This window comes from Aythya ferina, assembly GCF_964211825.1.
Source record: "Aythya ferina genome assembly, chromosome: 5".
In the NCBI taxonomy this organism is placed as follows: Eukaryota; Metazoa; Chordata; class Aves; order Anseriformes; family Anatidae; genus Aythya; species Aythya ferina.
Window position 1 is genome coordinate 46,595,780 of NC_140301.1, and position 23,527 is coordinate 46,619,306.

The following is a 23,527-nucleotide window of genomic DNA, read 5'->3' on the forward strand; positions in this document are numbered from 1 at the left end:
AGTGGAAATATTTTAGATGGCACAAGGCAGTGGGTACAACAACAGCTTCTGGTTGATGGGCACAAGCAGTTCCTCTGCTGCTGCAGTGCAGGGACAAGAGCCAGGCAGATTTTGAGGAAAGGGGCTCCTGGCTTCCAGAATTTCAGCCACCACAGCTGCTCACTCTCATCAGCAGGTCCAGGCAAAGGTCTAGGTGAAGCTCCTGCTCCGTGCCAGCCTCCTTCTTGCATGGGGATGGCATGGTATGAATGTAGCCGTATTTGCAGCAGCCTGCTCACATCGGTTGCCAGAAGGACTGCAGGACTTGCTGTTTCTTTCTCTGTGCTGGCACCGGCTGCTCACAAAGCCAGACACACAGCAGAGAGGGAAGCAGCAGAACGCGGGTGTCTGGCCAGAAAGGCAAGGGCTTGTTTTGGAGCATTGCTGTGCAACATGGCTGCGCCGGCTGGTGGCAATGCCTCAGCTGGGGGACAGCCACGTGCTGCGTACACAATCCTGCTGCTGGTTGTGGATCGCTACAATCAGGACAGAAAAGCCCTTAGGATTTACCCTAGCTGGAAGAAGTACAGGCACACAGGTAATATTTCCACCTCATTTTTCTTCCCCAGGTGCTCTGGGACTCCACCTAACCGAAGAAATGGCCATTTGAAAGCCCGAGGGCTCAAAGAGGATGGGGTACACAGAAAGCCCCTCTTGCTGTGCAGCAGTTTTTGTGACTGATGGGCACTGCAGCACCTCCCAGGTTTTCTGACAAAGCAGCTGATATAAACACGGTGGTCTGTGTTGTACAGGGAGGAGATGACCATCACTGCTCTCTCTGGTCTTAAAGTCCAACCACGTGCTTGTGCTTGGCAATGTTTTTGAGAACAGGAGCTGCTTTGCATACAGCAGCTGCCTTGGCAGAGCGCGTTTGGTGTTAGTCACGTACATATGTAACACTGAGGGCTGAGAAAGAGATGTCTTCAACTGCGATAAAAGCAGCTTCCTTTGTCATTCCCTTTGACAGCTGTTTTCCTTTGCCTGCGACCCCCATGGGTTGTTACCCATTATGCATTCAGGTAAGGGATCCTTTGGCTGTTACTGAGATGCTCTCAGGTATTGCCCAACACCTGACTTTCTTTCCACAACACTGGAATTTTCTTTTTGTCCTATTCTGAGGAAGCTAAATGTCTAAATGATAGGGACTAAAAATGACTGGCAGCCATGGGAAGCAGAGCACATGTAGCTCCAGGAGTTCTGGGTATGTATCATCTTGGCTCACTGTGCCATCCCAGGGATGCTAAGCAATGCAGGCTCTTCTACCCTTTAACAAATATTTAGTTTAGAACCAAAAAATAGCCTGGACCATGTTTCCAAAGGGGCCAAACCCCAAAACATCTCCTATGGAAGCAAAAGGGAGAAACACACCAAAAGACTTAACAGCAAGTTAAAGTTCACCTCTGTAAAAAGGTGAATGGGAGCAAAGGCAGAAAGTGTGGGGCACAGGGGGATGTCTTGTGGCAGCACTGGTGGAGACAAACCGAAGTGATCCGAGCCAAAAGTCAATGCTGAGTGTCAGCAATCAGCCAAGAGACTGCAAAATGAAGCCTGAGAGTGCTCCGAGTGTGCCAGGGCACTGCGTGGGCCTCGCTGAACCGACAGCACCCAGCGTAAGAAATGCTGAGCTCTGCTAAGGGGGTCAGGACGGCATGAACCGAGCTAAATTCTGCTTGTGAAAATGCTGATTTACAGGGGAGAGAAATGAATTGTGCTAAGATAGGGTGCTGTGAAATGATGCACGCTGAACTGTGACAGGAATCCATTTGGAAATGCTCTCGGTCACATCTCCAACCCATAAAAGTAAAGCCTTTTTCTGCCTTCTTAGAAGTCTCTAAGGCTATGCTCAGCTTGTACTCCTAAGGAGAAAGGGAGCCTTTTTGCTGACTTTAGCAGGAGATGTAGGAGAATGTCCAGACTGTGGGGATTTATCACATGCAGCAAGTGAAAAGCAGTGTTCACTTCTGACGCAGACTTCTGTCCTACAAAGGAGAGCTGGAGGGGCAATGCTTTGCATTCAATTTGTGAAAGAAATGCAAGTGGATGGTGAGCAAGGGGGTTAGGAAGAGCAATAAGTTAAAAAAAAAAAAAAAAAGAAAGAAAAAAAGTTCATGTAAAAATGTATCAAAGCTTAAATGCAAAGTTATTTCTCTCATCTCTTTCAAAGGTCAATCAGGAAAGGTAAGAAATCTGTCTTCATTTGCAACAAATACCAATTTTGTTTGGGGAGCTCAAGCTCAGAGACAGCAGGCTTGCTGCTCTTGGATGCTCTTTGTGAAATGAGGAGCAGTTGATGGATCCCCTAAGTTTCTCAGGGGCAGCAGCAGCAAATTGCTGTTTTGGATGACAGGGATTTTTTTGCAGCACAGCAGCTCTGTAAACCTGCCTCAGCCACCTCTTGCATCACCCCTGGTGCATCTTTATCCCATTCACCTGTTGTATATTTTCCTTCTCCTTTCCCCTTGATCTCTGCTCACCAGATTTTCTCTTTTCCACACATATCCATTACTGCCTGTCTGCTTTTTTAACATTCCTGACCCCACTTTTTTTTTTTTTTTGCTATATTTCTCTTTTTTTTTTTTTTTTTTTTTTTTTCCCTAGTTTTTTGTTTGTTTGTTTTTGGTTTGATTTTTAGCCACTTTTCTCTCCGTCACTCTTGCTCACCTGCCTCCTCCTCCCTTCACACTGGGGCACTCTGGGAACCAGCTGGACCCTCCTGATGCTGGCAGGTCTCAGATGTGGGTTGCCATGGCAAGGAGCCAGCTCCTGCACTGCTGAGGAGTGAAAAAAAGCCAGCATGCAATGTGCCAAGCCACCACTCCAGCCCCGGCCCTGTGAAAACATCCCCGAGAGGCAGGTGGGCAGCCCCGCTGACACCTCACGCCATGGTTAGCAGCAACCTGGCAGCACGAGCCCTGCTGTAGTCCCCGTGTAAGGGCAATTGTAAACAAAAAATCCACATCGAAAACCTTACAAGCCACAGAGGAATCCTGCCAAACCGTGGGAGTGAGGAAGTGTTATCGCCCCCACTTCACAGACAAGGAGTTCGCACATCAGGCTGAGCCAAACTGGAAGCTGTAGGATGCGACTGTCTGTCAGAAGCGGTGGGAGGTTTGCAATTCAGCCTCTTCCCACCCTCCTTTCAGCTCCCGTGGCTTTATTATTATCCTTACTGTTGTAAGTATTATTATTTAGCATGGGGAAGAAAGAAAAGGAAACAGCACCCATGTCCTGGCCATCACGTTAATCCCAGCCCAGCTTTACAGCAGATACCAGGTTTCAGTCTTTCCTGCTGGGCCACATAATGCAGCACAAGCACCAGGTGCTCGGCAGCTCCGATCCTACCGGGCAAGCAGCATTTCTGTGGCTCAGGCTGAGCAGAGCGGGCTGCTCCCCTCGCCGTGGGCAGCACCCCGCAGCCCAGCCCAGCAGGGATTGTCACACCCCAGCCTGAAGTCTGTCCGTGGAAACTCCCTCCTGCTGGGTTCAGAGAGGCGTGAGCCTACAGGTAGGAGAGTCAGCGCACAGGCATTAGGAAAAGCTTTTTGTTCGTTAAACTGTCTCAGGCATTTAAGTCATTAAGGCAGGAAGGGCTTATTCCAAGCAGCTAGAGGATTAGTGGGAATTATAGGATACCCTCCGGTCTAATACTCTCCCTTTTTGCTTTGGCTTTTTTTGTAGCACATGAAGCAAGAAGGATGCCGTCCTCATGAGAAAGAAGGTCACCGCCCCCGTGAGGGCACAGCCATGAGAAAGGAGAAGGTCATAGTCATCATCATGGCCCCATGTAGGGTCACAGGGGAGGTCAGTGCCACCCCCCTGGCCATATACATGGCTATGGGAAAGTGAGCCACAAATAACACCGTGGCCCTTGCAATGAGGGAGGCTGCAGAAGGAGCAGCCACCCTGAGGCTCTGTGAGCTCTCAGGAAGATCTGCCCAAGGCGCAGGGCGATGCGTGGCTACAGCAGTGCTGACAAGCAATGCCGGCGGGTCTTGTGTCCTCCACGTCGTGTCAAAACAACATCAACACCTTATTTATTTATTTAACACTGCTGCAACCACAGGGCGAGCCCAAACACTTCGAAATGCTGCCTTGCACCCACCGCATGAAGTCCAGGAGCGCTTGTGGGCGCTCTCCCATCTTGGGCCAAAGCTGCACAACTCTGGTGGGACAAGGGACCCGGCACCCAAGGGTGCACCACCCACACCGCCCCTTGAGGCTGGGGATGAGGCTGGCAAGGCGAGCCTGGTTGTGTCCAACCTCAGAGCTTTCACTTGGGGGACCCCCACCCGCTCAGCACAGCACCCAGCCTCCCCTCCAGCCTCCCCCCGGCTCTCCACCTCGCAGCCTCCCCAGGGCGCAGCCTGCGAGGTCCCGCGGCCATTGGCCGCCAGCAGCGGCACCGGCACCGCCTCCGCGGCCGCGCAAGCGCTGCGCCGAGCCTTCGCAGCCTCCTCCTCCTCCTCCTCTTCCTCCTCCTCCTCCTCCTCCTCCTCCTCCGCAGCCTCGGCGGCGCCGGCAGCGCTCAGCACCGCGGACAGCGCCCGCCGCCAGCCTCCGCCGCTGCCTCCCGCGGGCCATGGAGGCCGCGCCGGCCTCGGCCGAGCCGCGCCGGGGGGAGCCGCGGCCCCAGGGGTCCAGGTAGGGGCTGGGGCTTGTTGGGGTGGGTGGTGGGGAGGGGCTGGGTTGGTCCCGCAACCCAACCTCTGCGGTTTTGGGCAGCCCAAGGCGGCGGTGGGGAGGTGGCGGGGTGGCCTCCCCGGAGGATTTTTGGTGCTGGTGGTGCTCAGTCCTCCCCTCGCTGGGTTTGCACTCCAAAGGTTTTCTCTGTAAAACCCCGCAGCTTTCTCCTGCTCCCCCCCACACACCTTGTGCCACCCGCGCACCCTTACCTGGTGCCTGACACCGGCCGCAGTCGTGTTCATGTTCTGGAAATGTCAACAAGCGTCACGGGCACGGAGCCGCCCCAAATTTTCAAGCACGTTGCAATTTGTTAGACCCGAGCTGTTCACATCCTCGGTGTATTTGACCGGGGCACACCCCGAGGCGAACAAAACCCAAATCTGTTCTGAAAGCTGAGGTTCAGTTCTGTCTTCGTCTCCTCAGCTCTGAAGGTCTCAGCCTGAGGCTGTGTGGTTTTGGGTCTCGGAGCTCTCCGAGTGACTACATACGCAATCCAGCCCTGCCTTCAGTCCAGGGCATGGGATGGGGGCTGAGCTGCCAGAACCCCCGTTAGCTTTTCTTGCCTGAGTAATCCTTGCTCATTCGACTGGGTCCTTTGCAAGGAGTGCTGCAGGCTGGGAGGGTTAAGTTACAATAGGAGTTCCGCCATCTGAAACCGGCGTGGTTTTAATTTCACTCATGCTGCATACTCGAGAACTAGAATTTATGGCAATGAAGTGCGAGCATCGCTCTCTGACTCCTGAGCAAGCACATATGTAAATGCTTCTTTATGCACAGCTCTTCGCTAGCCACCAAGTGGTTAGCTCGACAGTGCCTGTCCTGCGGCCTTAGCCAATGCTCTGCTGAATTTACCACCAGAAAACTCCCCATGTTTGAAAACAACCCCTTCTTTCTGAGCTTTTTAGGACCGGGAGAGCAAGGTATAGTTTTTTGTTTTCTTCCAAACGGGGGTTAGTTAGCAAACACAATTTTACCTGCACATTTTCCACTGCTGGTGTGCATACGGCAAACTGCATCCAGACCTTCCCTGGTGCCTAAGCCTGGGTGGGGATCGCCGAGACCTTTGTGTCTGCTTGCATCCCGTTGCATATACCCATACCCACAGCAGCACGGGCTGCCTGAGGTAAATAAAGGTAAGGCTGCTCAGGCGAGTCAATGGGAGGAATTATAAAACTAAACTTTTCTTGGCAGACTACGTGGGAAGCAGACTTTTGCAGTCTCATTAATTTTTCATGAAGGTTTAACGTACTCAGGAGTCTCATTAAAAAGAAAAAAGAAAAAAGATTGTAGGTCTTCTCAAGGATACGCACTGTTCTGCTGCTAGAGTGAAAAAGCAAAACGAGGAGCAACTACGTAGAAATTCTCCTGTGCACAAGAATTTGACTCTGCCTAAGGAGGAGATAAATTGCTTGAGAGGTGCCCGTCTCTCCCTGTCAGCTCAGCGCTGGATCTAGATAATAGGTGAGAGTGAAACGCAACAAACCCTTCCCTAATCTCTGGAAAGGGGCACTCTCACCACCTTAAAAAACACAAGCAAACACAAGCTATCTTTTTTTTTTTTTTTTCCCTTCTTTAGAGCTCCACTGCTGTGTTGCTGGGGGTATGTTGAATGAGAAAACCTCAGTTTAAATTCTAGTATAAAATCCCATTCTTAAAAAGTCATTTACAACTCCCAGAGAAAAAGCCATTTGTCTCAGTGGAAGCTGACCTCTAGCATGTGGTTTTAATTCAGAAAGAATTTCTCCTTTTATTCATTTGGGAAAATTCGTGCAGCTGATGTGCAAGGAAAACCTTGCTAGAAAAAAAAAAAAAAAAAGGGAAAGCAAATAACACTAGCTTTTCTTGTGAATGAAATTTTGCAGTGCTTAATATCTGACTGAGCGAAGGTTCCTGTGGAAATAGCATCTGGTTGTAGCCAAGGCACCGGCTCCTGCCCTTACTCTCGCTTGGTTTTGTTCCCCCTCGAGATTCTCCCATTATGGGAGATGCTGCCATTGGACTCTGGCATCAGCTCCATCACTTGGTAGGTGATGCCCATCGCTCCTATGCAGAGAGCTGCTTTCCTGATCCCCTCCTCAGTATGCAAAGGCTGAGATAAATAACCTTTTTATTTAAATAAATAAAAGCTTGTACAATTGATCTGGGGGATGATTTTTTTAGCAGACCGGTAAAGAAGCCTCTCCTTCAAACGCTGGGCATTTGAGGCCCGTTTCTCCCCTCTCGGTGACCCACGCTCCCTCCTGCTGCATGGCTCGGAGGGATCGACTCATCGATTTCAGCCTCTGCGATGCCTGTCACTGCTCCGCACCCCAGCGGAGGTGGAGTGGCAGCAAGCTGTCTCTTTCCTGACCTTGACCTTATCTTGACTGCTTTACCATGGGAAGAGGCTTCAGTCCTTTCGCTGGCTCCCCCACATCAGGTGGGCTGCCTGTGCCCTGGCACTTGTCTCAGAGAAGCGCCACTGCACTCAAATTGACTCGGGCAGTTTCATAAATTGGATTATTATACTGTCTAGACATCCCAAGGGGAAAGCAGCACGAGAAACACAACTGACTGCTGTGGGTAACAGGAGCAGTTAGCTCCAGTCTGGCACTTGCCCTACACCTCCTCTTTCTTCTCTCTGCATCACTTCGGCTGCATCCAGCTGAGCTTGAAGAAGAAAAAGGAGGCTGTCAGGCTGCTCCGGTAGGCTTTTCTGCAGCTGAGACACCATTTCTGCCCACTCAATCCCAAAGATGTCAAATATCTGACATGGCCCAGGATGGGAATGAACATTCAAAAAAATTGTGGTGTTGGTTTTCGTTAGTGTCAGCGTGGTACAGAGCTCAGCACAGTTCTCTGCCCACCTCCTCTCCTGCCTGACAGTAAACAGCCATCAGAAACTCCCCCACAACCAGTTTTCAAGCACAGTTCAGGGTCCCGTGGGCCCAGAAAAGTGCTAGTGACCTGTTTGCAGGCAGGCAAACAAGGACCACATCTCTGGTGCAGCCCTCAGCAGATCAAATCCTAAGCCCGCCAGCATCCCAGCTAATTGGGAGCGTAGCAACCAAAAACCCAAAATGTGCAGAACTGCCACCAGTAATTACCCAAAGCTATCATTATTTGTGAGCTCCAGGTTTCCCTGGAGATTTTGGATAACCAAGGTCACATTGTCACGGCGTTGGAGAGAGATGAGCATAAGGCAACTTGGATCCAGGGGGTGATTGACAGAGCTGTAATTGTTTAGCCTGAAAAGGAGATAATGAAGAAGAGTCGTGAGTGAATGATTTGAACTAGCTAAAGTTATTCTAAAATACGAAGCCACTGAGCAGCTAGGGGATGGAGCTGAGACAAAATGTGTGGGAAGGATGGAACCAGACAGAAATCCGCAGCAGAGCTGGTAAACAAGGGGAATGGGCTTGCGTGTGAAATATTAGCCTTGGGAACATTGATGTATGTGCAAAAAAACCTGGACGCAATCTGCAGCCCACCAGGAGGTTCTGTAGCTGAGGGGTCTCAGAGGAAGAATTTTTCATTGCGTGTTTCCTGCATTTCCCTGAGCATCTTCAAAGTGTTTTTTTTTTTTCTCTTTTTTGTGAAAGCCTTTCCTTTCTGTCCAGCATTACAGATGAGGCGGGCAGACGTGGCGGTGCAGTCATCAGACGAATTCAGTTATGCAAAGCCTCCGGTCCCTATGCAAATCCAGCAGTTTAAATGGAAAATATTTTTCTTTTTACTTTGAAATTATATATATATTTTGCTGGTGTGGGAATACAAAAAGTGCAAATCATTAGTGTGGCAGTCTCTGTGAATTAATTATGTATTTTAGGAAAACATTGCTTATTTAAAGTGTACCTAAATTAGGGAAAATGATAGGATCAAGGTAGAGGGAAAGTAATAACTGGGAGACATCTAAAAGGGAGTGGGAGAAGGTCTAGACCTTGCCAAAGTTTAACACTACCACAATCCCAGCTTTCTGATGAAAATTCCCTGTCCCATCACCGCTAGTACAAAGCTACAAGGCAAAATCACCCTGCACTCCAGCCGCTGGAAATCTGGGAAGAGAATTAGTGTAGATAGGCAGTGACTAAATATGCCGTTTTAGATGGGTGACCACAGACCGTAAGCTTTCCTTCATCTGCGTGTGTTGCACCTGACCTGCATCAGGGATGACTCTGATGGGGCTGTAGTAAGCCCAGACGAGGCCTCAGATTACACCTCGTGAACTGCTGCTGTTTGATTTATACTCTCCTGTATTGCATTTGCACACACTAGCGACAAATTTGTAGCCTTCTGTTGGAAAATGCCTCCACACGGAGCTGTAACCCAACTCAAGGGTCTCCGAAAGTCTGGGCAATCCTGCTGCTAATCCATCTGTGACAGGGCCGCAAGGATTCATGTGATGGGATTTTGTATTCTGTCTTTTGACAAACTCTGCGGGTGGATGGGGTGTCACTGTCACAATCTGCTCAGGAACTCGTGCTCTGGCACACAGCACTCCCTCGCACTGCAGCGAGCTGGCTGAAATCTCATCAGTCCTTTGTAGCGTGGAGCAGAGGCAGCTGAGTGCTGGCACTGTCGGGAAGGACCCATTGAGCTGATCTCAGCAAGGTGTGCATGCATCTGGCTGCGGGTTTCCTGGCGCCTGCTTCAGGGCAAACTTTGACTCGTTTCCACAGATTTGTACATCTACTGTCATAAGAAATGGCGAGGGTCTCACAGACCCTGTCTGGCTGCTGCCGTTGCGTGTACATCATCTCCCAAGGACGCAGAGAAGCTTGCTCACAGCCGTGGGCATGTGCTGACTACTTTGATATCATTTTGTCATTTCTCCTCCCCCTTGTTGGCCAAAAAATATCCAGCAAATGAATTTCATGACCCCAAATCTGCATGTGAACATCAGTTCTTGCTTCCAAAGTTGCTGTCATTGCAATGAGCATCCTTGACCATACTGTTCCCGTCTTCTGGCATAAAACTGGCCCTGGAGGGTGTCCAACCAGTCAGGGTCTCTTTGTTATTAGACCCAGGACTGGGACTGAGTGCAAGTAATGCTGAGCACGATGCCTGCACCATGAGTCTCTGCACCAGCACAGGAATAGCAGCTACTGCAAACATTACTCTGTTGTAATGATTTTAGTGAAATGAGCCCGTTTTGTATAATCATGAAATATAGTTTCTCGGTGTTGATAAGCTCAATTGATGCTGGAAAGTACATAGCATGCTTTGCCAAGGCCAGTATGTCCTCCCTTCTGGAAAAAAATACCAATTTTCAAGCAATACTGAGCTAACAGCAATCTCCAAATCCCTTTTGTCATTGATATTACTGTGCTAGTTAAATTTGGGTGCAGTTCCAGAGACCTGTAATTGCTAGAATTCTGTCTTTTTGTGGCTGTCTGAAAGGGAAATGAGATGAACTCTGCAAAGTTTCAGAAATACTCCTTTCTCAAACATATTTTGCCTTCACTTTTTTTCCCCCACATCCCATCAGGTGCCTCAGGCTAAAGTTCATCTCATTCTTGTCTCGCTCCAGCACTCAAAATTCTGTGACGCCTTAAGACACTTTGTGATTCTAGCTGGCCCATATCATCCATCACACTTAATTCTCGATGCCAGACACAAGAGCAGGCACATAAGTCAGCTGTAGACACTACGGCACGTGCTCTGATCAAGCTCCAGAGACTACTGGTGTTTCCATATTGTGCTTGCTTTGAGCTGCAGACAGCACAGTGCTGCTCAAGCTCCCTGACACCCTGAGATGGCAATTTGAGAGGCATTTTGGGATCAGTGTGGCCTCATTCTGCTCTGTGTGAAGGGTTTTCTTGGTGTCACACAGAGTGACTGGTCCCTCAGGTCTCTCTAATTACTCTGTGCTCCCAGGATAGGACTGTGCCATTATCAGCAGCCAGTTTGTCTTGTCCCTTCCATGCTGAAATACCTTGGAGAAATAAGAGGGAACAACGAGGTCCATCCAAGTAAAATGCCGTAAGCAAAATTTAATTCTGCTTGCACATTGCAGCCATACTTGGCTTCTAAAACCACAGCCAGTAGAGGAGTTGAACACTGTTCAAGGGAGCATTACACAATTTTTCACAATTTTGGAGCAACATGCACAAAGAAGTGATGGCTTCACCATCAGCTGGAGTCCTTAAATGAGTCATGGATGTTCTTGTAAAAAGCATGGTCCAGCTTGGCCCTGGCTCCTGATACAGCAAAGAGAGGGGGAAGTTTTAAGTCTCGCATTAAGCGAGAGGCAAGATTCACCTGTTTAGCTTTTCCGTCAATACGGTGCTGTGATGGAGAAGGGTTTCACCCCCCCCTTTATTTCCTCTCGCAGAGAAAAACGCAATGCAGGACCTTGCCAGACCTGCCTCGCCATGCCAGAGATTGCCAACACGGAGCCCAGCTACAGCGGCACCTCTTGGGAGAGAATCTGCCCAGTCCATCACTGCCCCGTTCCTGCATCCCCCAGGCTGGGGGGTGACCACCTGCCCTCCTCCAGCCGCACGCTGGGGCCGGTGCCCACCCAGTCCAACGGGCAGGTACCGTCAAGCTCCCAGGACTCGCAACAGCATCACCTGTATTACCCCTGCAACCAGCAGGAGCCCCGAGGCAGCTACGGGCTGCCCCAGCTCCCCGGGCACGGCGAGAGGTCCGTGCTGTGTTCCCACCTTTCCAGCGGTGACCCCACACCTGCTCCCCACCGCCAGGTCTCAGAAACCCCCTGGAAACAGTGGTCCCCTGGGCAGCGACCGTCCCGGCCGGTGCAGCATCACGTTGTGACAGTCAGGTGAGAGGCTTTCATCATCTCCTTCGTGGTGGGTGGCGGGAGGGGATGAGGCGGGTCTGAGTGGGGAACGCGTGAAACGTGGGTTTGCTCCCCAGTTTGAGGCAGCAGCTGCCCCCAAAAGCCGGGAGGGATGGAGTTTGCTCTCAATGCCTCTGTGGAGGGCGTACAGAGATGCTGTTCCTACAGGATTCGCTTCTCAAGGTGACTCGCTGGATAAAGCCAAGGTCACCCAGCTACTCGTAGATCATCCAGCTGTGATCACAGCCAATTCTGTGGTCCTCCTCGTTTCTCCTTTTGCATTGCAAGATACCCAGCTGGCTAGTCCTTTATCTTGGTGGAGCTTCTGAGTGATAAAAGCACAACTAATTTCTTTTTCTGCTCCCACTGGAGCTGCTGCCAGTGCTGGAGGGGAGAGGCAGCAGAGGGCAATAAGAGGGCTACTGCAGAGCAGTGAGAAATACAAAGCTGGGGAGCACGATTTGGTTTTCCAGGCTGGACAGCAACAAGGATATAAATTCTGTGCTGTCCCTGACAGAATCAGGTAAGATCCATTTGTGTGCAGAGCACAGAGATTCAAATTGCTTGCTTGGTGGATGTTGTCTGGTAGTGCTGTAACAACACATACAGCACAGGCGTCCTCAATAGCCTGAAGTACATCCCCTGCCCCATCCAGCATCATCCTGCCTCACTGAATGTGCCTTTTGGAGCCCACTGTTGGCACAGACAACGATCCCTTGGCTACCACAGCAGCAGGCACCACGCAATGTCTGCTAGGGGATGGTGCAGCATTCCTTGCCTTCATACAGCCCTGTGGGGTTAGGCACAAAAGCCCTTTATGGTCTCATTCTGTAACCATTAAGAGAGGCTTTAATTTGCTTGTGTTTGCATTTGCATCAACACTGCATCAACCAAACTGTCAGCTGTGTTCTCCATAACAGGTTAGTTAAGCAGGAAATGCAGCTGGATTGCAAATCCCTGGCAGAATGTGCAGAGCTAGCGGACAGAAAAGTGATATTGTAATGATGGTATAAAGGGGGTTTTAATCCGAGCAAATCTGCTCGAGAAGCTATTGTGAGAGAATTAGCACAGAATGGGCAGCGTGCTGCCAAAAGGAGACCTCTCTTTAATAATCTAGTGAGGATTTTTCTTTGCTGTCCTCTCTATCAAACCTATGGAGAGCGATGAGGAAATCACAATGTGATTTATTACACGTGCCACAAGGAGTGACTCTTCCGTGGGGAGCTCTGCTTCGTCACTTTTTTATTCTTTCCACTCGCTATGACATGCCAGGAGGGATGAGCTGCTGCAGGGGCACCAGCTGGCACCAGCCCCACATTAATAAATGTGACCTTGGTCCTCTGGAGAAGGCTTCTCTGTTTTGTTCCTCAAAGCTCTACGAGAGGAATTACAAAAGCTCCCCTATGAGGGAAACATGAGTAAAATGTTTTTTTGCAGCTCCACTGGAAGTCTACTCCTCTAGATTGGACAAACGTCTTTGAAATGGCTCAGGAAACAAATGAGATTCGCCTTTCTGGAAAATCCTTGCTGAGTTGAACTGAGAATAAAAACTGTAGGCATTGTTAGCCCAGCTCATGAAATTTTGTAAAGAGTTATGCTCTTGTCAAGAAGCAATTTAAAAATTCAGTAGGAAAGCATTTAAAACAGATAGATTTTCATGGATAGGTGTTATGGGGCAATTTCTCTGGGATTACTGTGTATGTCCATTATATTCTGTGGTGTTTTTTAGAGGAGCAAAAAAGAGCAGTTAATACCTGTCTTCCCATCACACTTAGTTAAAATGCCAGTGGGAGAGGAATAGGCTCTGCTATTCATTAGACTAATCCACGTTGTGCCAAGCAACTCTTGCAGCAGCAGCTCAGCTTGGTGCCTTGCAGCCCCTGAATGGGTTAACATGCTCATTAGCAGGCCGGGACCGCGCTTTGTAGGAAAATAATAAATTATCATGATGCCTTCTATTTTTTTCTTTTCCATCTGCAGACACGACAAAGCTTTCAGGATGCCAAAAAGGTATGTTTAATATCAAAAGCTTGCTGTCCTTCTGCCCTATTATCACTGCTTTCCTACCCCGCTGTTAGGAAATGCGGAGCATTATTGCTGGTGACGTCCCTGGCAGGCCCATCTTCAGAGGCAAGGTCAGCGCTCCCTGCCCCACGCTTCCCATCCGCTTGGAAAAATCCCAATTTGCTCGTGAGATCAATTTAACCTGCGCTAATGAATAGCAACGCAGTCTTGATAGCCGTTCTCGGGGCAGGTGCCTGGCTCTGGTCCATACGACAGCTTTATATATATATATAGTCACATTTATTGGATTAATCCAGCTTGGCCTAACAGATGGGGAATCAGGAGGGCAGCAATAGCAGTAACAGTGGAGTCCTGCGTTTTCTCACAGCCTACAGTGGAAGAGACCTTTGTACCCAGACTACGTGCAACGATTCCTAGTTTTTCATGTAGTTAGATACCAGGAAATCTGCTATTAAGTTAAGAGGTGTAAAATATTCCAAGGAGGTTAGGTTTAGGAAGAGGCAATCCTTGTGCGAAAGTACAGGATGCTCCCTGACAGTGAGAAGAAGTATGGCTAGCCTAGCCATGCTTGGGAAAATAGCATTTTAATAGAAAAGCTAAGTACCACAATTCTTTTATCTCCAGTTTTCTGCTTTCAAGTTAAGTGAACATATAAAGAGATCCTATCAGCATGAAGCTCACCTTTAATACAAAAGAAATTACATAAACGTTTCAAATTAGATTATTAAAGGATAAAGATCCCCTAATGTTCAGAATTAAAAGCAAAAGGAATGTTTTCCATTGTATTTGCTTTATAGCAGTTTTTATCTTTATTGAGTTTCTTTACAGTATTAGGAAATTCTCGTTTAGGGCATGAAAATAGGCAACAGAAATTCCTTCCTCGTAAAGAATGTGGATTTTGCATGTGGGCGTACAGTACTGTCATGGAATGTAACATTGCTAAACTACGGCTTCAGCTGGAATGCCTAAACCGAGTAAACATGAAAACATGCCTGGAACTCTTTTTACATCTTTAAAAAGTTGAATGAGTTCACCCTTTTCAAAATACAGAGGATTTTTAATACGTTTCTCAAAATTAAAATACTTTGATTGCTTTCAATTTCTGTTTAAAAGCTGATTTTGTAACCTGCTTTTCTCTGGAAGGTTTGGGTACGGCATCAGATACTGCAGTTTATTTTTATTTTTATTTGGTAATTGGTCATGGAATTAACCCAAAACAGCCTCCAGATATTATGTAATCTAATGTGGAAAGGGCAATTTTGGTCCATTTTCATAGTGTAGACTTCATCTATGAAAACAAATTTGATAAGGGAGCCTTAAATTAAAAACAAAAGCAAACCAGACCTGACCTGAAGTCATGCAAAAAGCTGTTTGAAGGGTTTAAGATGATTTATAATTAGGAGAAGAAAGCTGCATTATTTGACTCAGTGAAGTTGGAGGAAAGAGAAGCAAAAGACCAGTCAAGCAGGAACCTCAAGGCTGCTAAACACTGGCACAGCTGCTCAAAGTTTCATAAATATTTCACTTCCCCATGAAGCCCAAATATTTATCAACTATTTGTGAACATAGGATTTCTTATATTTCAGAAATACATCCAAATACTTCTTTAAAACTTAGAAACCAGTCAAACCCATTCCAATCTTTTAACAGATTCATTCATCCTGCAGATCCAGAAGCCACTTGTCCACTCTGTGGCTGCTGCTGACAATCCTAACAGCAGTTGCACATCAGATCGGTGGTTTCTATCCCTTTCTGACTTCGCAGATGCCTACAAAATTTCCAGCAGTAAGGCAGGCCCCTGTACAGTGAGTGAATGTAGAGCAATGACAACAGACTTGCTTAAGAGAGTTATCTTTAGAAGAGCCTTCAGAATATCCTATGACTTCTCAGGGTCCATAGGCTGAAGATCTGCAGGCCAAATGGTAAAGCAGCTACTAGCTTAGATTGTACAATGGGGAAGAAACAAACAAACAAAAAAAAACAAAAAAAAACAAAAAACAAAAAAACCCACAGACAAACAACAAAAAAATAGAAAGCTGTTTCTAAATGTAATGTTTTCAGTTAAACATTTAAAGCTTCATTTTGCCTTAGGACGGAAGAGTGGGTTTTATTGTTTCTGTTTGAAAAAGCAGGAAAATGCAGGGAGGCAAAATGTAATTACCCAAGTTAATTAGAATTGCCTGCAAACATCCAGTTGGAGGTATAATATGTTCATTAATAGCTGTACTAGAGCCTCGCAGCTCTTCAATAAATAAATGCTCAAACCAGAAAGCCCTAACTGTTTTACTTCCTTTCCCTAACACTGCGTTGGTTCAACAGCAGGTTTCATGCTCGAAGCAGAAGTGCCTTAACAGCTGCATTTTTTCTTCTGTTCATTCCAGTTACTCTCAGATGATCGCGGAGTGGCCCATAGCCATCCTGGTGCTGTGTTCAGTGATGGTTGTAGTTTGCACTTTAGCTGGCCTGCTTGTTGGAAATTTGCCTGATTTTTCTGAACCCCTAATGGTAAGTCCTTTCAGACAAAATGAACGTAAGGAATGTCCACAGGCCAGCCAGTGATACAGTCTTTCTGCCATATAAAACAAGTCTGTGCTTCCTTCCTTCTCTGCAGATAGAGGCAGGACAGCAAATCAAGGAGGACACTAAAGCCACTAGAAAAAAATAGCAGTGCTTATCAGTGGTCTGCTGTCCTTTCCCCTCGTCTTCACGATGTGCAACCAAAGCAAGATTCCTTCCAGACGGACATAATGTTTGAGAGTAATGCACAATACTTGCTGTTTCTTGATACCACAGTCACCAAAAGAGAAACAGGGACTTCACCCACTCTTTTGTCCAGCCACAACTGTGTCCAGTGCACGTGCCACCACTTGGCCTGTTGTATCTTTAAAGGACATTAGTGAAAGGCTTTCATTTCTTGCTGTCTCACTATTTCACTGCTTAATAGCTCTCACTGTTGAAGCATTTCTGTTGGTATTCAGTATTAAGTTTCCTTCCCTGAGGGCCAGCATGCTGCTCTGGTGGAATGTCCTCACCAGCTTCTGGTATGTAAGGGATGTTGTATTTCCAGGGAAAATTTGATTTCTGTGTCTCTCCAAGATGCAGTAATAATCTTGTATAGTTTCTGTCTAGGAGAAGCATTAAGGAAGGCTAAGCTGAACTAAAAAGCAAGCTGATGACAAAACGCTTTTTCTTGGCTGCAGGGTTTCGAGCCCCGGGATACAGACATTGGCAGAAAGCTCGTCGTGTGGAGGAATGTAGAGAGCCATACGGGCTACAAGAAGACCTTCTCTCTTTCACCATATACTGAGAAGAAAAGGTATTTGAGTTTGGTTTGGGGGCTTAGAGGAAAATGTTGGCTACAAAGTTAATGAGTCACTGTTCCAAAATATGTATGTGAATTACATCCTATATTCTATGCTCAAAAGCAACCAGGAAGTTTAAAGTCTCTTTCCCTGCAATGCACCTGGACTCCCTGCTGCGGGATGCAGGAGTTAGACTCTAAACTCTCCAAGCATTCACTTCACTGTTTACCTTTAAGAGAACACAGTGGGACAGCATGCCTGCACAAGGGGATGCAAGTTCTCATGTAGCCTCACACAGATTTCTACAGAGGGCACAGTGTGTGCAATATCAAAAAGCTCTCATCAAAGCAATGCTGTCTTTTAAGACTACAGTGGCTTTTATTGCTGCAGCAGCATGGTGTGTGGCACCAGAGCCTTGCCAGTCAATGTAGCTCATTGCCAGATCTCTCTACTTACACAAATAATCTCTTCTCTTGCTAGCTATGATGACATTGGCATTAGCAGAGGACAAAAGGCTGATCAGGGAGGACAAGAAGCCAGGACACGGAGAATGGTGGAACAAATCTACGGAGCAGACGGTTTCTTTTGCGGTCCCCCGGGTGAGTGAAGTCTTGATGGAGTAGTAAGTGACAGGCACTCAGAGCTCAGAACTGTCAAAATAGTTTAGGACACAGGGAAATGTTGTGAAAGCACTCTGAGAAAGCAGTGCATACAATACCACTCTGCGAAGGCTAAGCCACTTCTGGGATAGCGATGTTTCAACCCTTCGTAATCAAATGGTTAGAAAAGGCTCGTTCCAAAATTCTGGAGTTGTTTCTCTGTCTTATTTTTTGCTATATTTCTTTTTACCCTTTAGAAATATACTTTAAGGGTGCAAATAAAAAGATTAAAGTTTTCACCATTTACCTGTATCGAAAGTGATTACTATGAAAAAATGCATATTCCTCCCTCCCTCTCTGTTTCCAGTCCATCCCTGTTCTTTCTTTTCTTCTTGAAAAACATGTGACAGTAAAAAAAAAGAAAAAAAAAAAAGAGAGAAAACTCCAAGACACACAAAATTTGTCCCCAGATGGATGCTAAAAAGTAGAGGAAAGAGCATGAAGGTATTCTGACTCCCTCCCCTGCCTCTACTCCACCTCTGAAACCAGGCAAACACCAAACCCTCAGGTCCTTGGGAGTTTTTGGCTGAACTTCAGCTCCTCGCTTTGCAACAGGGGTTGCAGAACCAGGTGACAACACTCACTGGAAGCACGCTGACAGCACAGAGAGCGGATTTTGCAAATGTCCTCCCCCTGCTCTCCTGCTGCTACCAGATGGGTGGAGAGCAGAGGTCGGACGGCACAGGGCAGATGCTACCACTCACTACAAGCTATTTGTGACCTGGTTCCCTCCAGGGAGCCCTCCATAGCAGTCTTATAGACAGCAAGATATTTATTTATTTATTTATTTTATGCACACAGAGTCTATTCCAGCCAGCTGGGCTAATTCATCATCATTACCTAATACTTTCTATTTTTTTCCTTCCTTTTTTTTTTTTTTTTTTTTTTCTTTCAGAAAAGAGCTATTCCCAGCTGGTGTTTATGTCCACGACTGCTGGGAGCTTATGGAACTTGCAAGCTATCCAGTCCATGTGTCAAATTGAACAAGACAAGGTTAGTAATGTCACACAGAACATACATACATGCTGTCTCTTTCCTGACTTTCCCATCTTCAATACCTAGCTGAAAGGAAATAGCAGACAAAAATAACGTAAGCTACAGAACGTGCTTCAGCCTAGAGGACTCCAAAGCATTTTACTGACTTAGCAAAACAAGAATGATTTCACCTATCAGCTGGTCTGTAGTGATGTAGCAGCTGCCACTGAACAAGAATAATCAGACCTTGAACAAGAACTTGGTCCAGAAGCCAGTGATGCCCATCAGAAGCTGCTGTGAATCTCGAGCAGCAGAACCTAATTACTAAAATGGAGCTATTGTCGTGGAGACTGCCACAGCAAGCTTTGCAAGTGGGAGGTTTAATTGGATTAGCTGTGTTTGCTGTAGGATCTGTAATAACAATAAGTGATCAGACCCAAGAAACCTCTGCTGCAAGAGCCTGACGTCCCGCTGGCAGGAGGCAGCATGTTCACACTGCACCCTGCCAGGTGTGTAGCTCAAGAAGCCTCAGCCAAGTCAGGTTTTAAGTCACCCCACAGCACGTAGGTGAGTGCAGGCTCCCAAACCCACCCACCTCACTGAATATTGCACTCTGAGCCTGAGCTGCCAGTGATACTGCCAACACCACCCTCACTGCTGTGCTGTGCCTGCAGCAGCTGTCAGGCCAGTAACAGCAAGTGATGGTACTGGCAAGTCTAGTAATAATATAAGGCATAAAATAAAAATAAAATAAAATAAAATAAAATAAAATAAAATAAAATAAAATAAAATAAAATAAAATAAAATAAAATAAAATAAAATAAAATAAAATAAAATAGTAAAAGGTGTCTCCCCTCTCTGTTCTAGCCTTGCAAACAGTGAAATGAAGGTCACTGCTGTCACTAACTGAGTGGAGAAGGATCCACATTTTCAAATCAGAGGTTATAAAATATAAATAGTGAACAGGGTTTCATTTTTGAGCATTTTTACCAATAGCTTTAGCATTGGGCAGTTTGTCACTGGGAGGATGGCAAGCCATGGCTTGTATGCCAGGAGGGGAGGGGACGATTACTGCAAGAAGCAAAGAACCCCATAGGGCTGCAAGATGAAGTGTGCAGAGGATCTGACACGATGCTCCCTCGGCTGTTTTTCAGATACGTTCACATGTTCATTTTAGAGACCTCTGCCAACGTACTGAAGCCAACGAATGCTGCCCAAGCTGGTCTCTGGGAAACTACATCGCTGTCCTGTACAACAGGTCCTCTTGTTTGGAGATAACCCAAGGGGACATCTCCCACACCCTGGCCCTCCTTCGTGCCTGTGCTCCAGACTACCACAAGGGTATCCTCACTCCATCTTGCATAGGTCCTGAGACTGTGAGACAGAAACACTCTCAGTGTGCCAAAGTCCCAGAAAAATGTACCCGCTTCAATGCTATTTACCAGCTTCTTCACTTCTTAGTCGACAGAGACTTTCTTAGTCCCCAGACAATGGAGTACCAAGTGCCATCCCTCAAATACAGCCTGCTGTTTTTGCCTACCAGGAAAGGTGCATCTATGATGGGGATCTACTTAGACAATCTTGAATCCTGGGATCTGTTTGATAACTATACGTCTATCACTGGAATGGACCTGGGCCTTAAACAGAAACTATTCCAGCACTACCTTTTACTGGATACCAAGTATCCAGTTCTGGCAATATTAGCTATTTTTCTAAGCATTTCTTTTTATTTACGCTCAGTCTTTATTACTCTGATGGTCCTGCTCGCTGTTGTCAGTTCTTTGATGATCTCCTACTTCTTGTACAAGGTGGCCTTCAGATTCACCTACTTCCCTTTTGTAAACCTGACAGCGGTCATCATTCTCAGCAGCGTTTGTGCCAACCACACCTTTGTCTTCTTCGACCTCTGGAACCTCAGCAAGAGCCAGAACCCCTCCGCTGGGCTTTCTCAGTGGGTAAGTCAAACCATGCACCACTTTGCGTATCTCATGCTGGCGTCTTGCTTCACGACGGGTGCTGCCTTCTACGCCAGCTACATCAGCAATATCACAGCCATCCGCTGCTTTGCTGTCTACATGGGCACCTCTGTGCTGGTGAACCTGGTATTCATGATGACTTGGCTGCCTTCTTCAGCTGTGCTGTATGAGCGCTACATAGCAACAACCTGCATTTACAAGCCAGAAGACTACTGGAAAAACACTGGCCATAAGAGAGTCGCCCTCTCCCTCCATTACATTCTCAGGGGTCTCCAGAAGACGCTGTGTGAAACCTCCAAGCTGCTATTTGAAAAGCTTCTGCCTTGCGGGGTGATAAAGTTTCGGTACATTTGGATTTGCTGGTTTGCTGCCTTAGCAATAGGAGGTGCCTACATTTCGTGTTCCAACCCGAAACTCAAACTCCCGACTCTTGAGACGTCATCTGTTCAGGTGTTTCGGCTGAGCCACCCCTTTGAGAGGTATGATTCTGAGTACTGCCACCAGTTCATGTTTGAGAGGCTAGAGCATGGAGAAGGGCAGCATATGCCTGTCACGATAGTCTGGGGCATTCTGCCCGTGGATAATGGGGACCATTTCAACCCAAAAAGTAATGGCACCCTAGTGACTGATGCCACCTTCACAATCCAAAGCCCCGATGCCCAGAAGTGGCTCCTTGAATTCTGCCAAAAGGTGAAGAACCAAACTTTCTACTTCCCCGATGCAGAGCAGAAGTCTACTGTGTGCTTCATGGAGGAGTTTATCAGGTGGATGGACAGTCGGCAGTGCTCCCAGCGAGATCACAGCTTCAACCTTTGCTGTAACCAGTTCTCTTTCCCTTACAGAAGCGAGGTCTTCCTGCATTGTATCAAAATGATGCTCCTGGAACAAGGCAGGGAAGGGGCAGAAACATATGATCTGGGCCTCAGGTTTGACGGAGAGGGAAATCTTGCTGCCTTGGTACTGCAGTTTCAAACCATTTATCACTATAGCTTCAATTACAGCAAAGCCAAACAATTCTATGAGGAAATCAACCTCTGGGTAACAGAGGAAATGAAAACTGCCCCTGTGGGGCTTCAGAATGGGTGGTTCACAAGTAAACTAGAGCTATACAACCTCCAGCACAGTCTCAGCACAGAAACGATGGTGGTCATGGGGCTCTCCATAGCCATTTCCTTCGTGGTGCTGCTGCTCACTACTTGGAACGTTCTCCTCAGCATTTTCTCTGTTACTGCCATTGCGGGCACTGTGCTGGTAACTGTTGGCCTTTTGGTCCTCTTGGAGTGGCAGCTCAACGCAGTGGAGTCTCTCTTCATTTCAGCTGCGGTAGGTCTCTCTGTTGACTTTACCGTCAACTACTGCATCTCCTATCACCTGTGCCCCCATTCGGACCGCCTGAGCCGAGTGGCCTTTTCCCTGAAGCAGATGAGCTGTGCCACAGCGATGGCAGCTTCTGCCCTCTTCTCCGCCGGGGTCATTATGCTGCCTGCTACGGTCCTGGCATATCGGAAGTTAGGGATATTCATAATGATGATCAAGTGTATCAGCTGTGGGTTTGCCAGCTTCTTCTTCCAGTCACTGTGCTGCTTCTTTGGCCCAGAGAAGAACTGCGGGCAGATCCTTTGGCCTTGTGCCCACAACATGAAAGACTATTCTGATGACTCTGGGCCAAATGGAAGCTACGCCTGTGGGGGAAATGAGAAGCAAAACCGATTGCGGAAGGTCCAGGAGTCCAACACTGCAAATGAACAGTACGAGCTCCAGCCTTTGTCGAGAAAACTCAGCGACAGTTTTGACAACAGCACTTCTACAAGCAAGCTGTCCAACAGGCCATCAGTGCTCTCTGAAGATACGCAGGTTGAAGATAACAGATGCCCAAGAATAGGAATGCACCCTTCCCTTGAAAGAGAGAGACAGAATCTGCAGGAGACCCTCGGAGACCAGCAGGTTGGCCTGTGCCAGTGTCCTGCCTTGCAAACTTCCTCTCCTTACAAGCACAGCAGCTCAGGAGCAGAAATTCACAGGGAGAGACTCTGCAGAGATTGTCAGTGTCAAAAGTACGGTCCAAAAGCTTGGGATGGATCTGGGCTGGACTATATCCAGCCAGCTGGTGTGAAAGAAGAAGGGCAGCTCAATAAATCACAGTGCTCTAGTGACACTGCCCAGCAGCAGTCGGATTATACCTCAGACAACAGCCATCTTCCTGCTGCTGACATCTACAAAATTCACAGATGCCTTTGTTCTCTTGGCAGCTCTTTTGACATGCTCAACATCTCCAGTGAGACATCGATTAGCGATTTCGAGCAAGGCCTAAAGCTTGCTGAATCAGCCAGTTCTTGTCCTGATGTCTTAGAGCTGTCCGATTCGTACAGTCAAACAGAAAGAGGTTACTTGAACGGGAAGAGAGATACCCTGCGGCTGGACCTGAGGGAGACAGTCTTTGATATCTCTCCAGCAGCATCGCAGCAAAACAGCTCTTCATGGAAGAATCGATTTGGATTAGGGAGCGAAGGCCCAGTGGTGTTACCGAACAGCCAACCAGACATGCCTGATGTTTGGATCAAGCGATCCAGCGCACAAAGTTCTGGTTACAACAGCTGAAATCTTGCAGAAAACAAAACTGTACTGCTAGGGAAAGGGGAAGTCAAAATCTCCTTGGAACTGTAAATATCACTTTTTTTCCTCCCACCTCTCCTTCAGCTGAGACTATTTCTTAGTATTTCAGCTGTGCAAATACCTGTGTTTTCACAGAACCAGCAAACACAATACTAGTAAGAGGGTGCGAGATCAATCATGACAGAGTACAAGCCCTTTGACCTTCCAGTGTCCTGTGCCATGTTCACAGCTGTACTGCAGAACTTATCGAGTAAACCTGTTTTGTCATTTCCTAAACAGTGATTCGATTTTTCTTGTCAAGCTGCCTAGGAGAGACATAATGAGAGAGATGAAACTCCCCAGATATTCAAAGACAGAGAGCTCATGAGAAAAAAAAAAAAAAAAAAAGCCAAAACCCAAACCTGCAGCTATAGAAAATCTAGATTTCAAGTGGAGTGTATTGTTAAAAAAAAAAAAAAAAAAAAAGGTCTT

The 23,527-nt window shown here is 47.3% G+C and overlaps 1 protein-coding gene across 1 annotated transcript; it reads left to right on the plus strand.

Annotated features, from left to right (window-relative positions):
* Nucleotides 1-4,618: 4,618 nt before the first annotated feature.
* On the plus strand, nt 4,619-23,332 carry DISP2 (dispatched RND transporter family member 2; the record flags this gene model as incomplete). The annotated part of the gene is made up of 8 exons (XM_084521703.1): nt 4,619-4,680; nt 11,036-11,488; nt 13,487-13,516; nt 15,913-16,036; nt 16,732-16,847; nt 17,314-17,432; nt 18,388-18,485; nt 19,622-23,332. The coding sequence occupies 8 exons, from the start codon at nt 4,619-4,621 to the stop codon at nt 23,039-23,041; spliced, it is 4,422 nt and encodes a 1,473-aa protein (XP_084377829.1). The 3' UTR covers nt 23,042-23,332.
* Nucleotides 23,333-23,527: the final 195 nt, after the last annotated feature.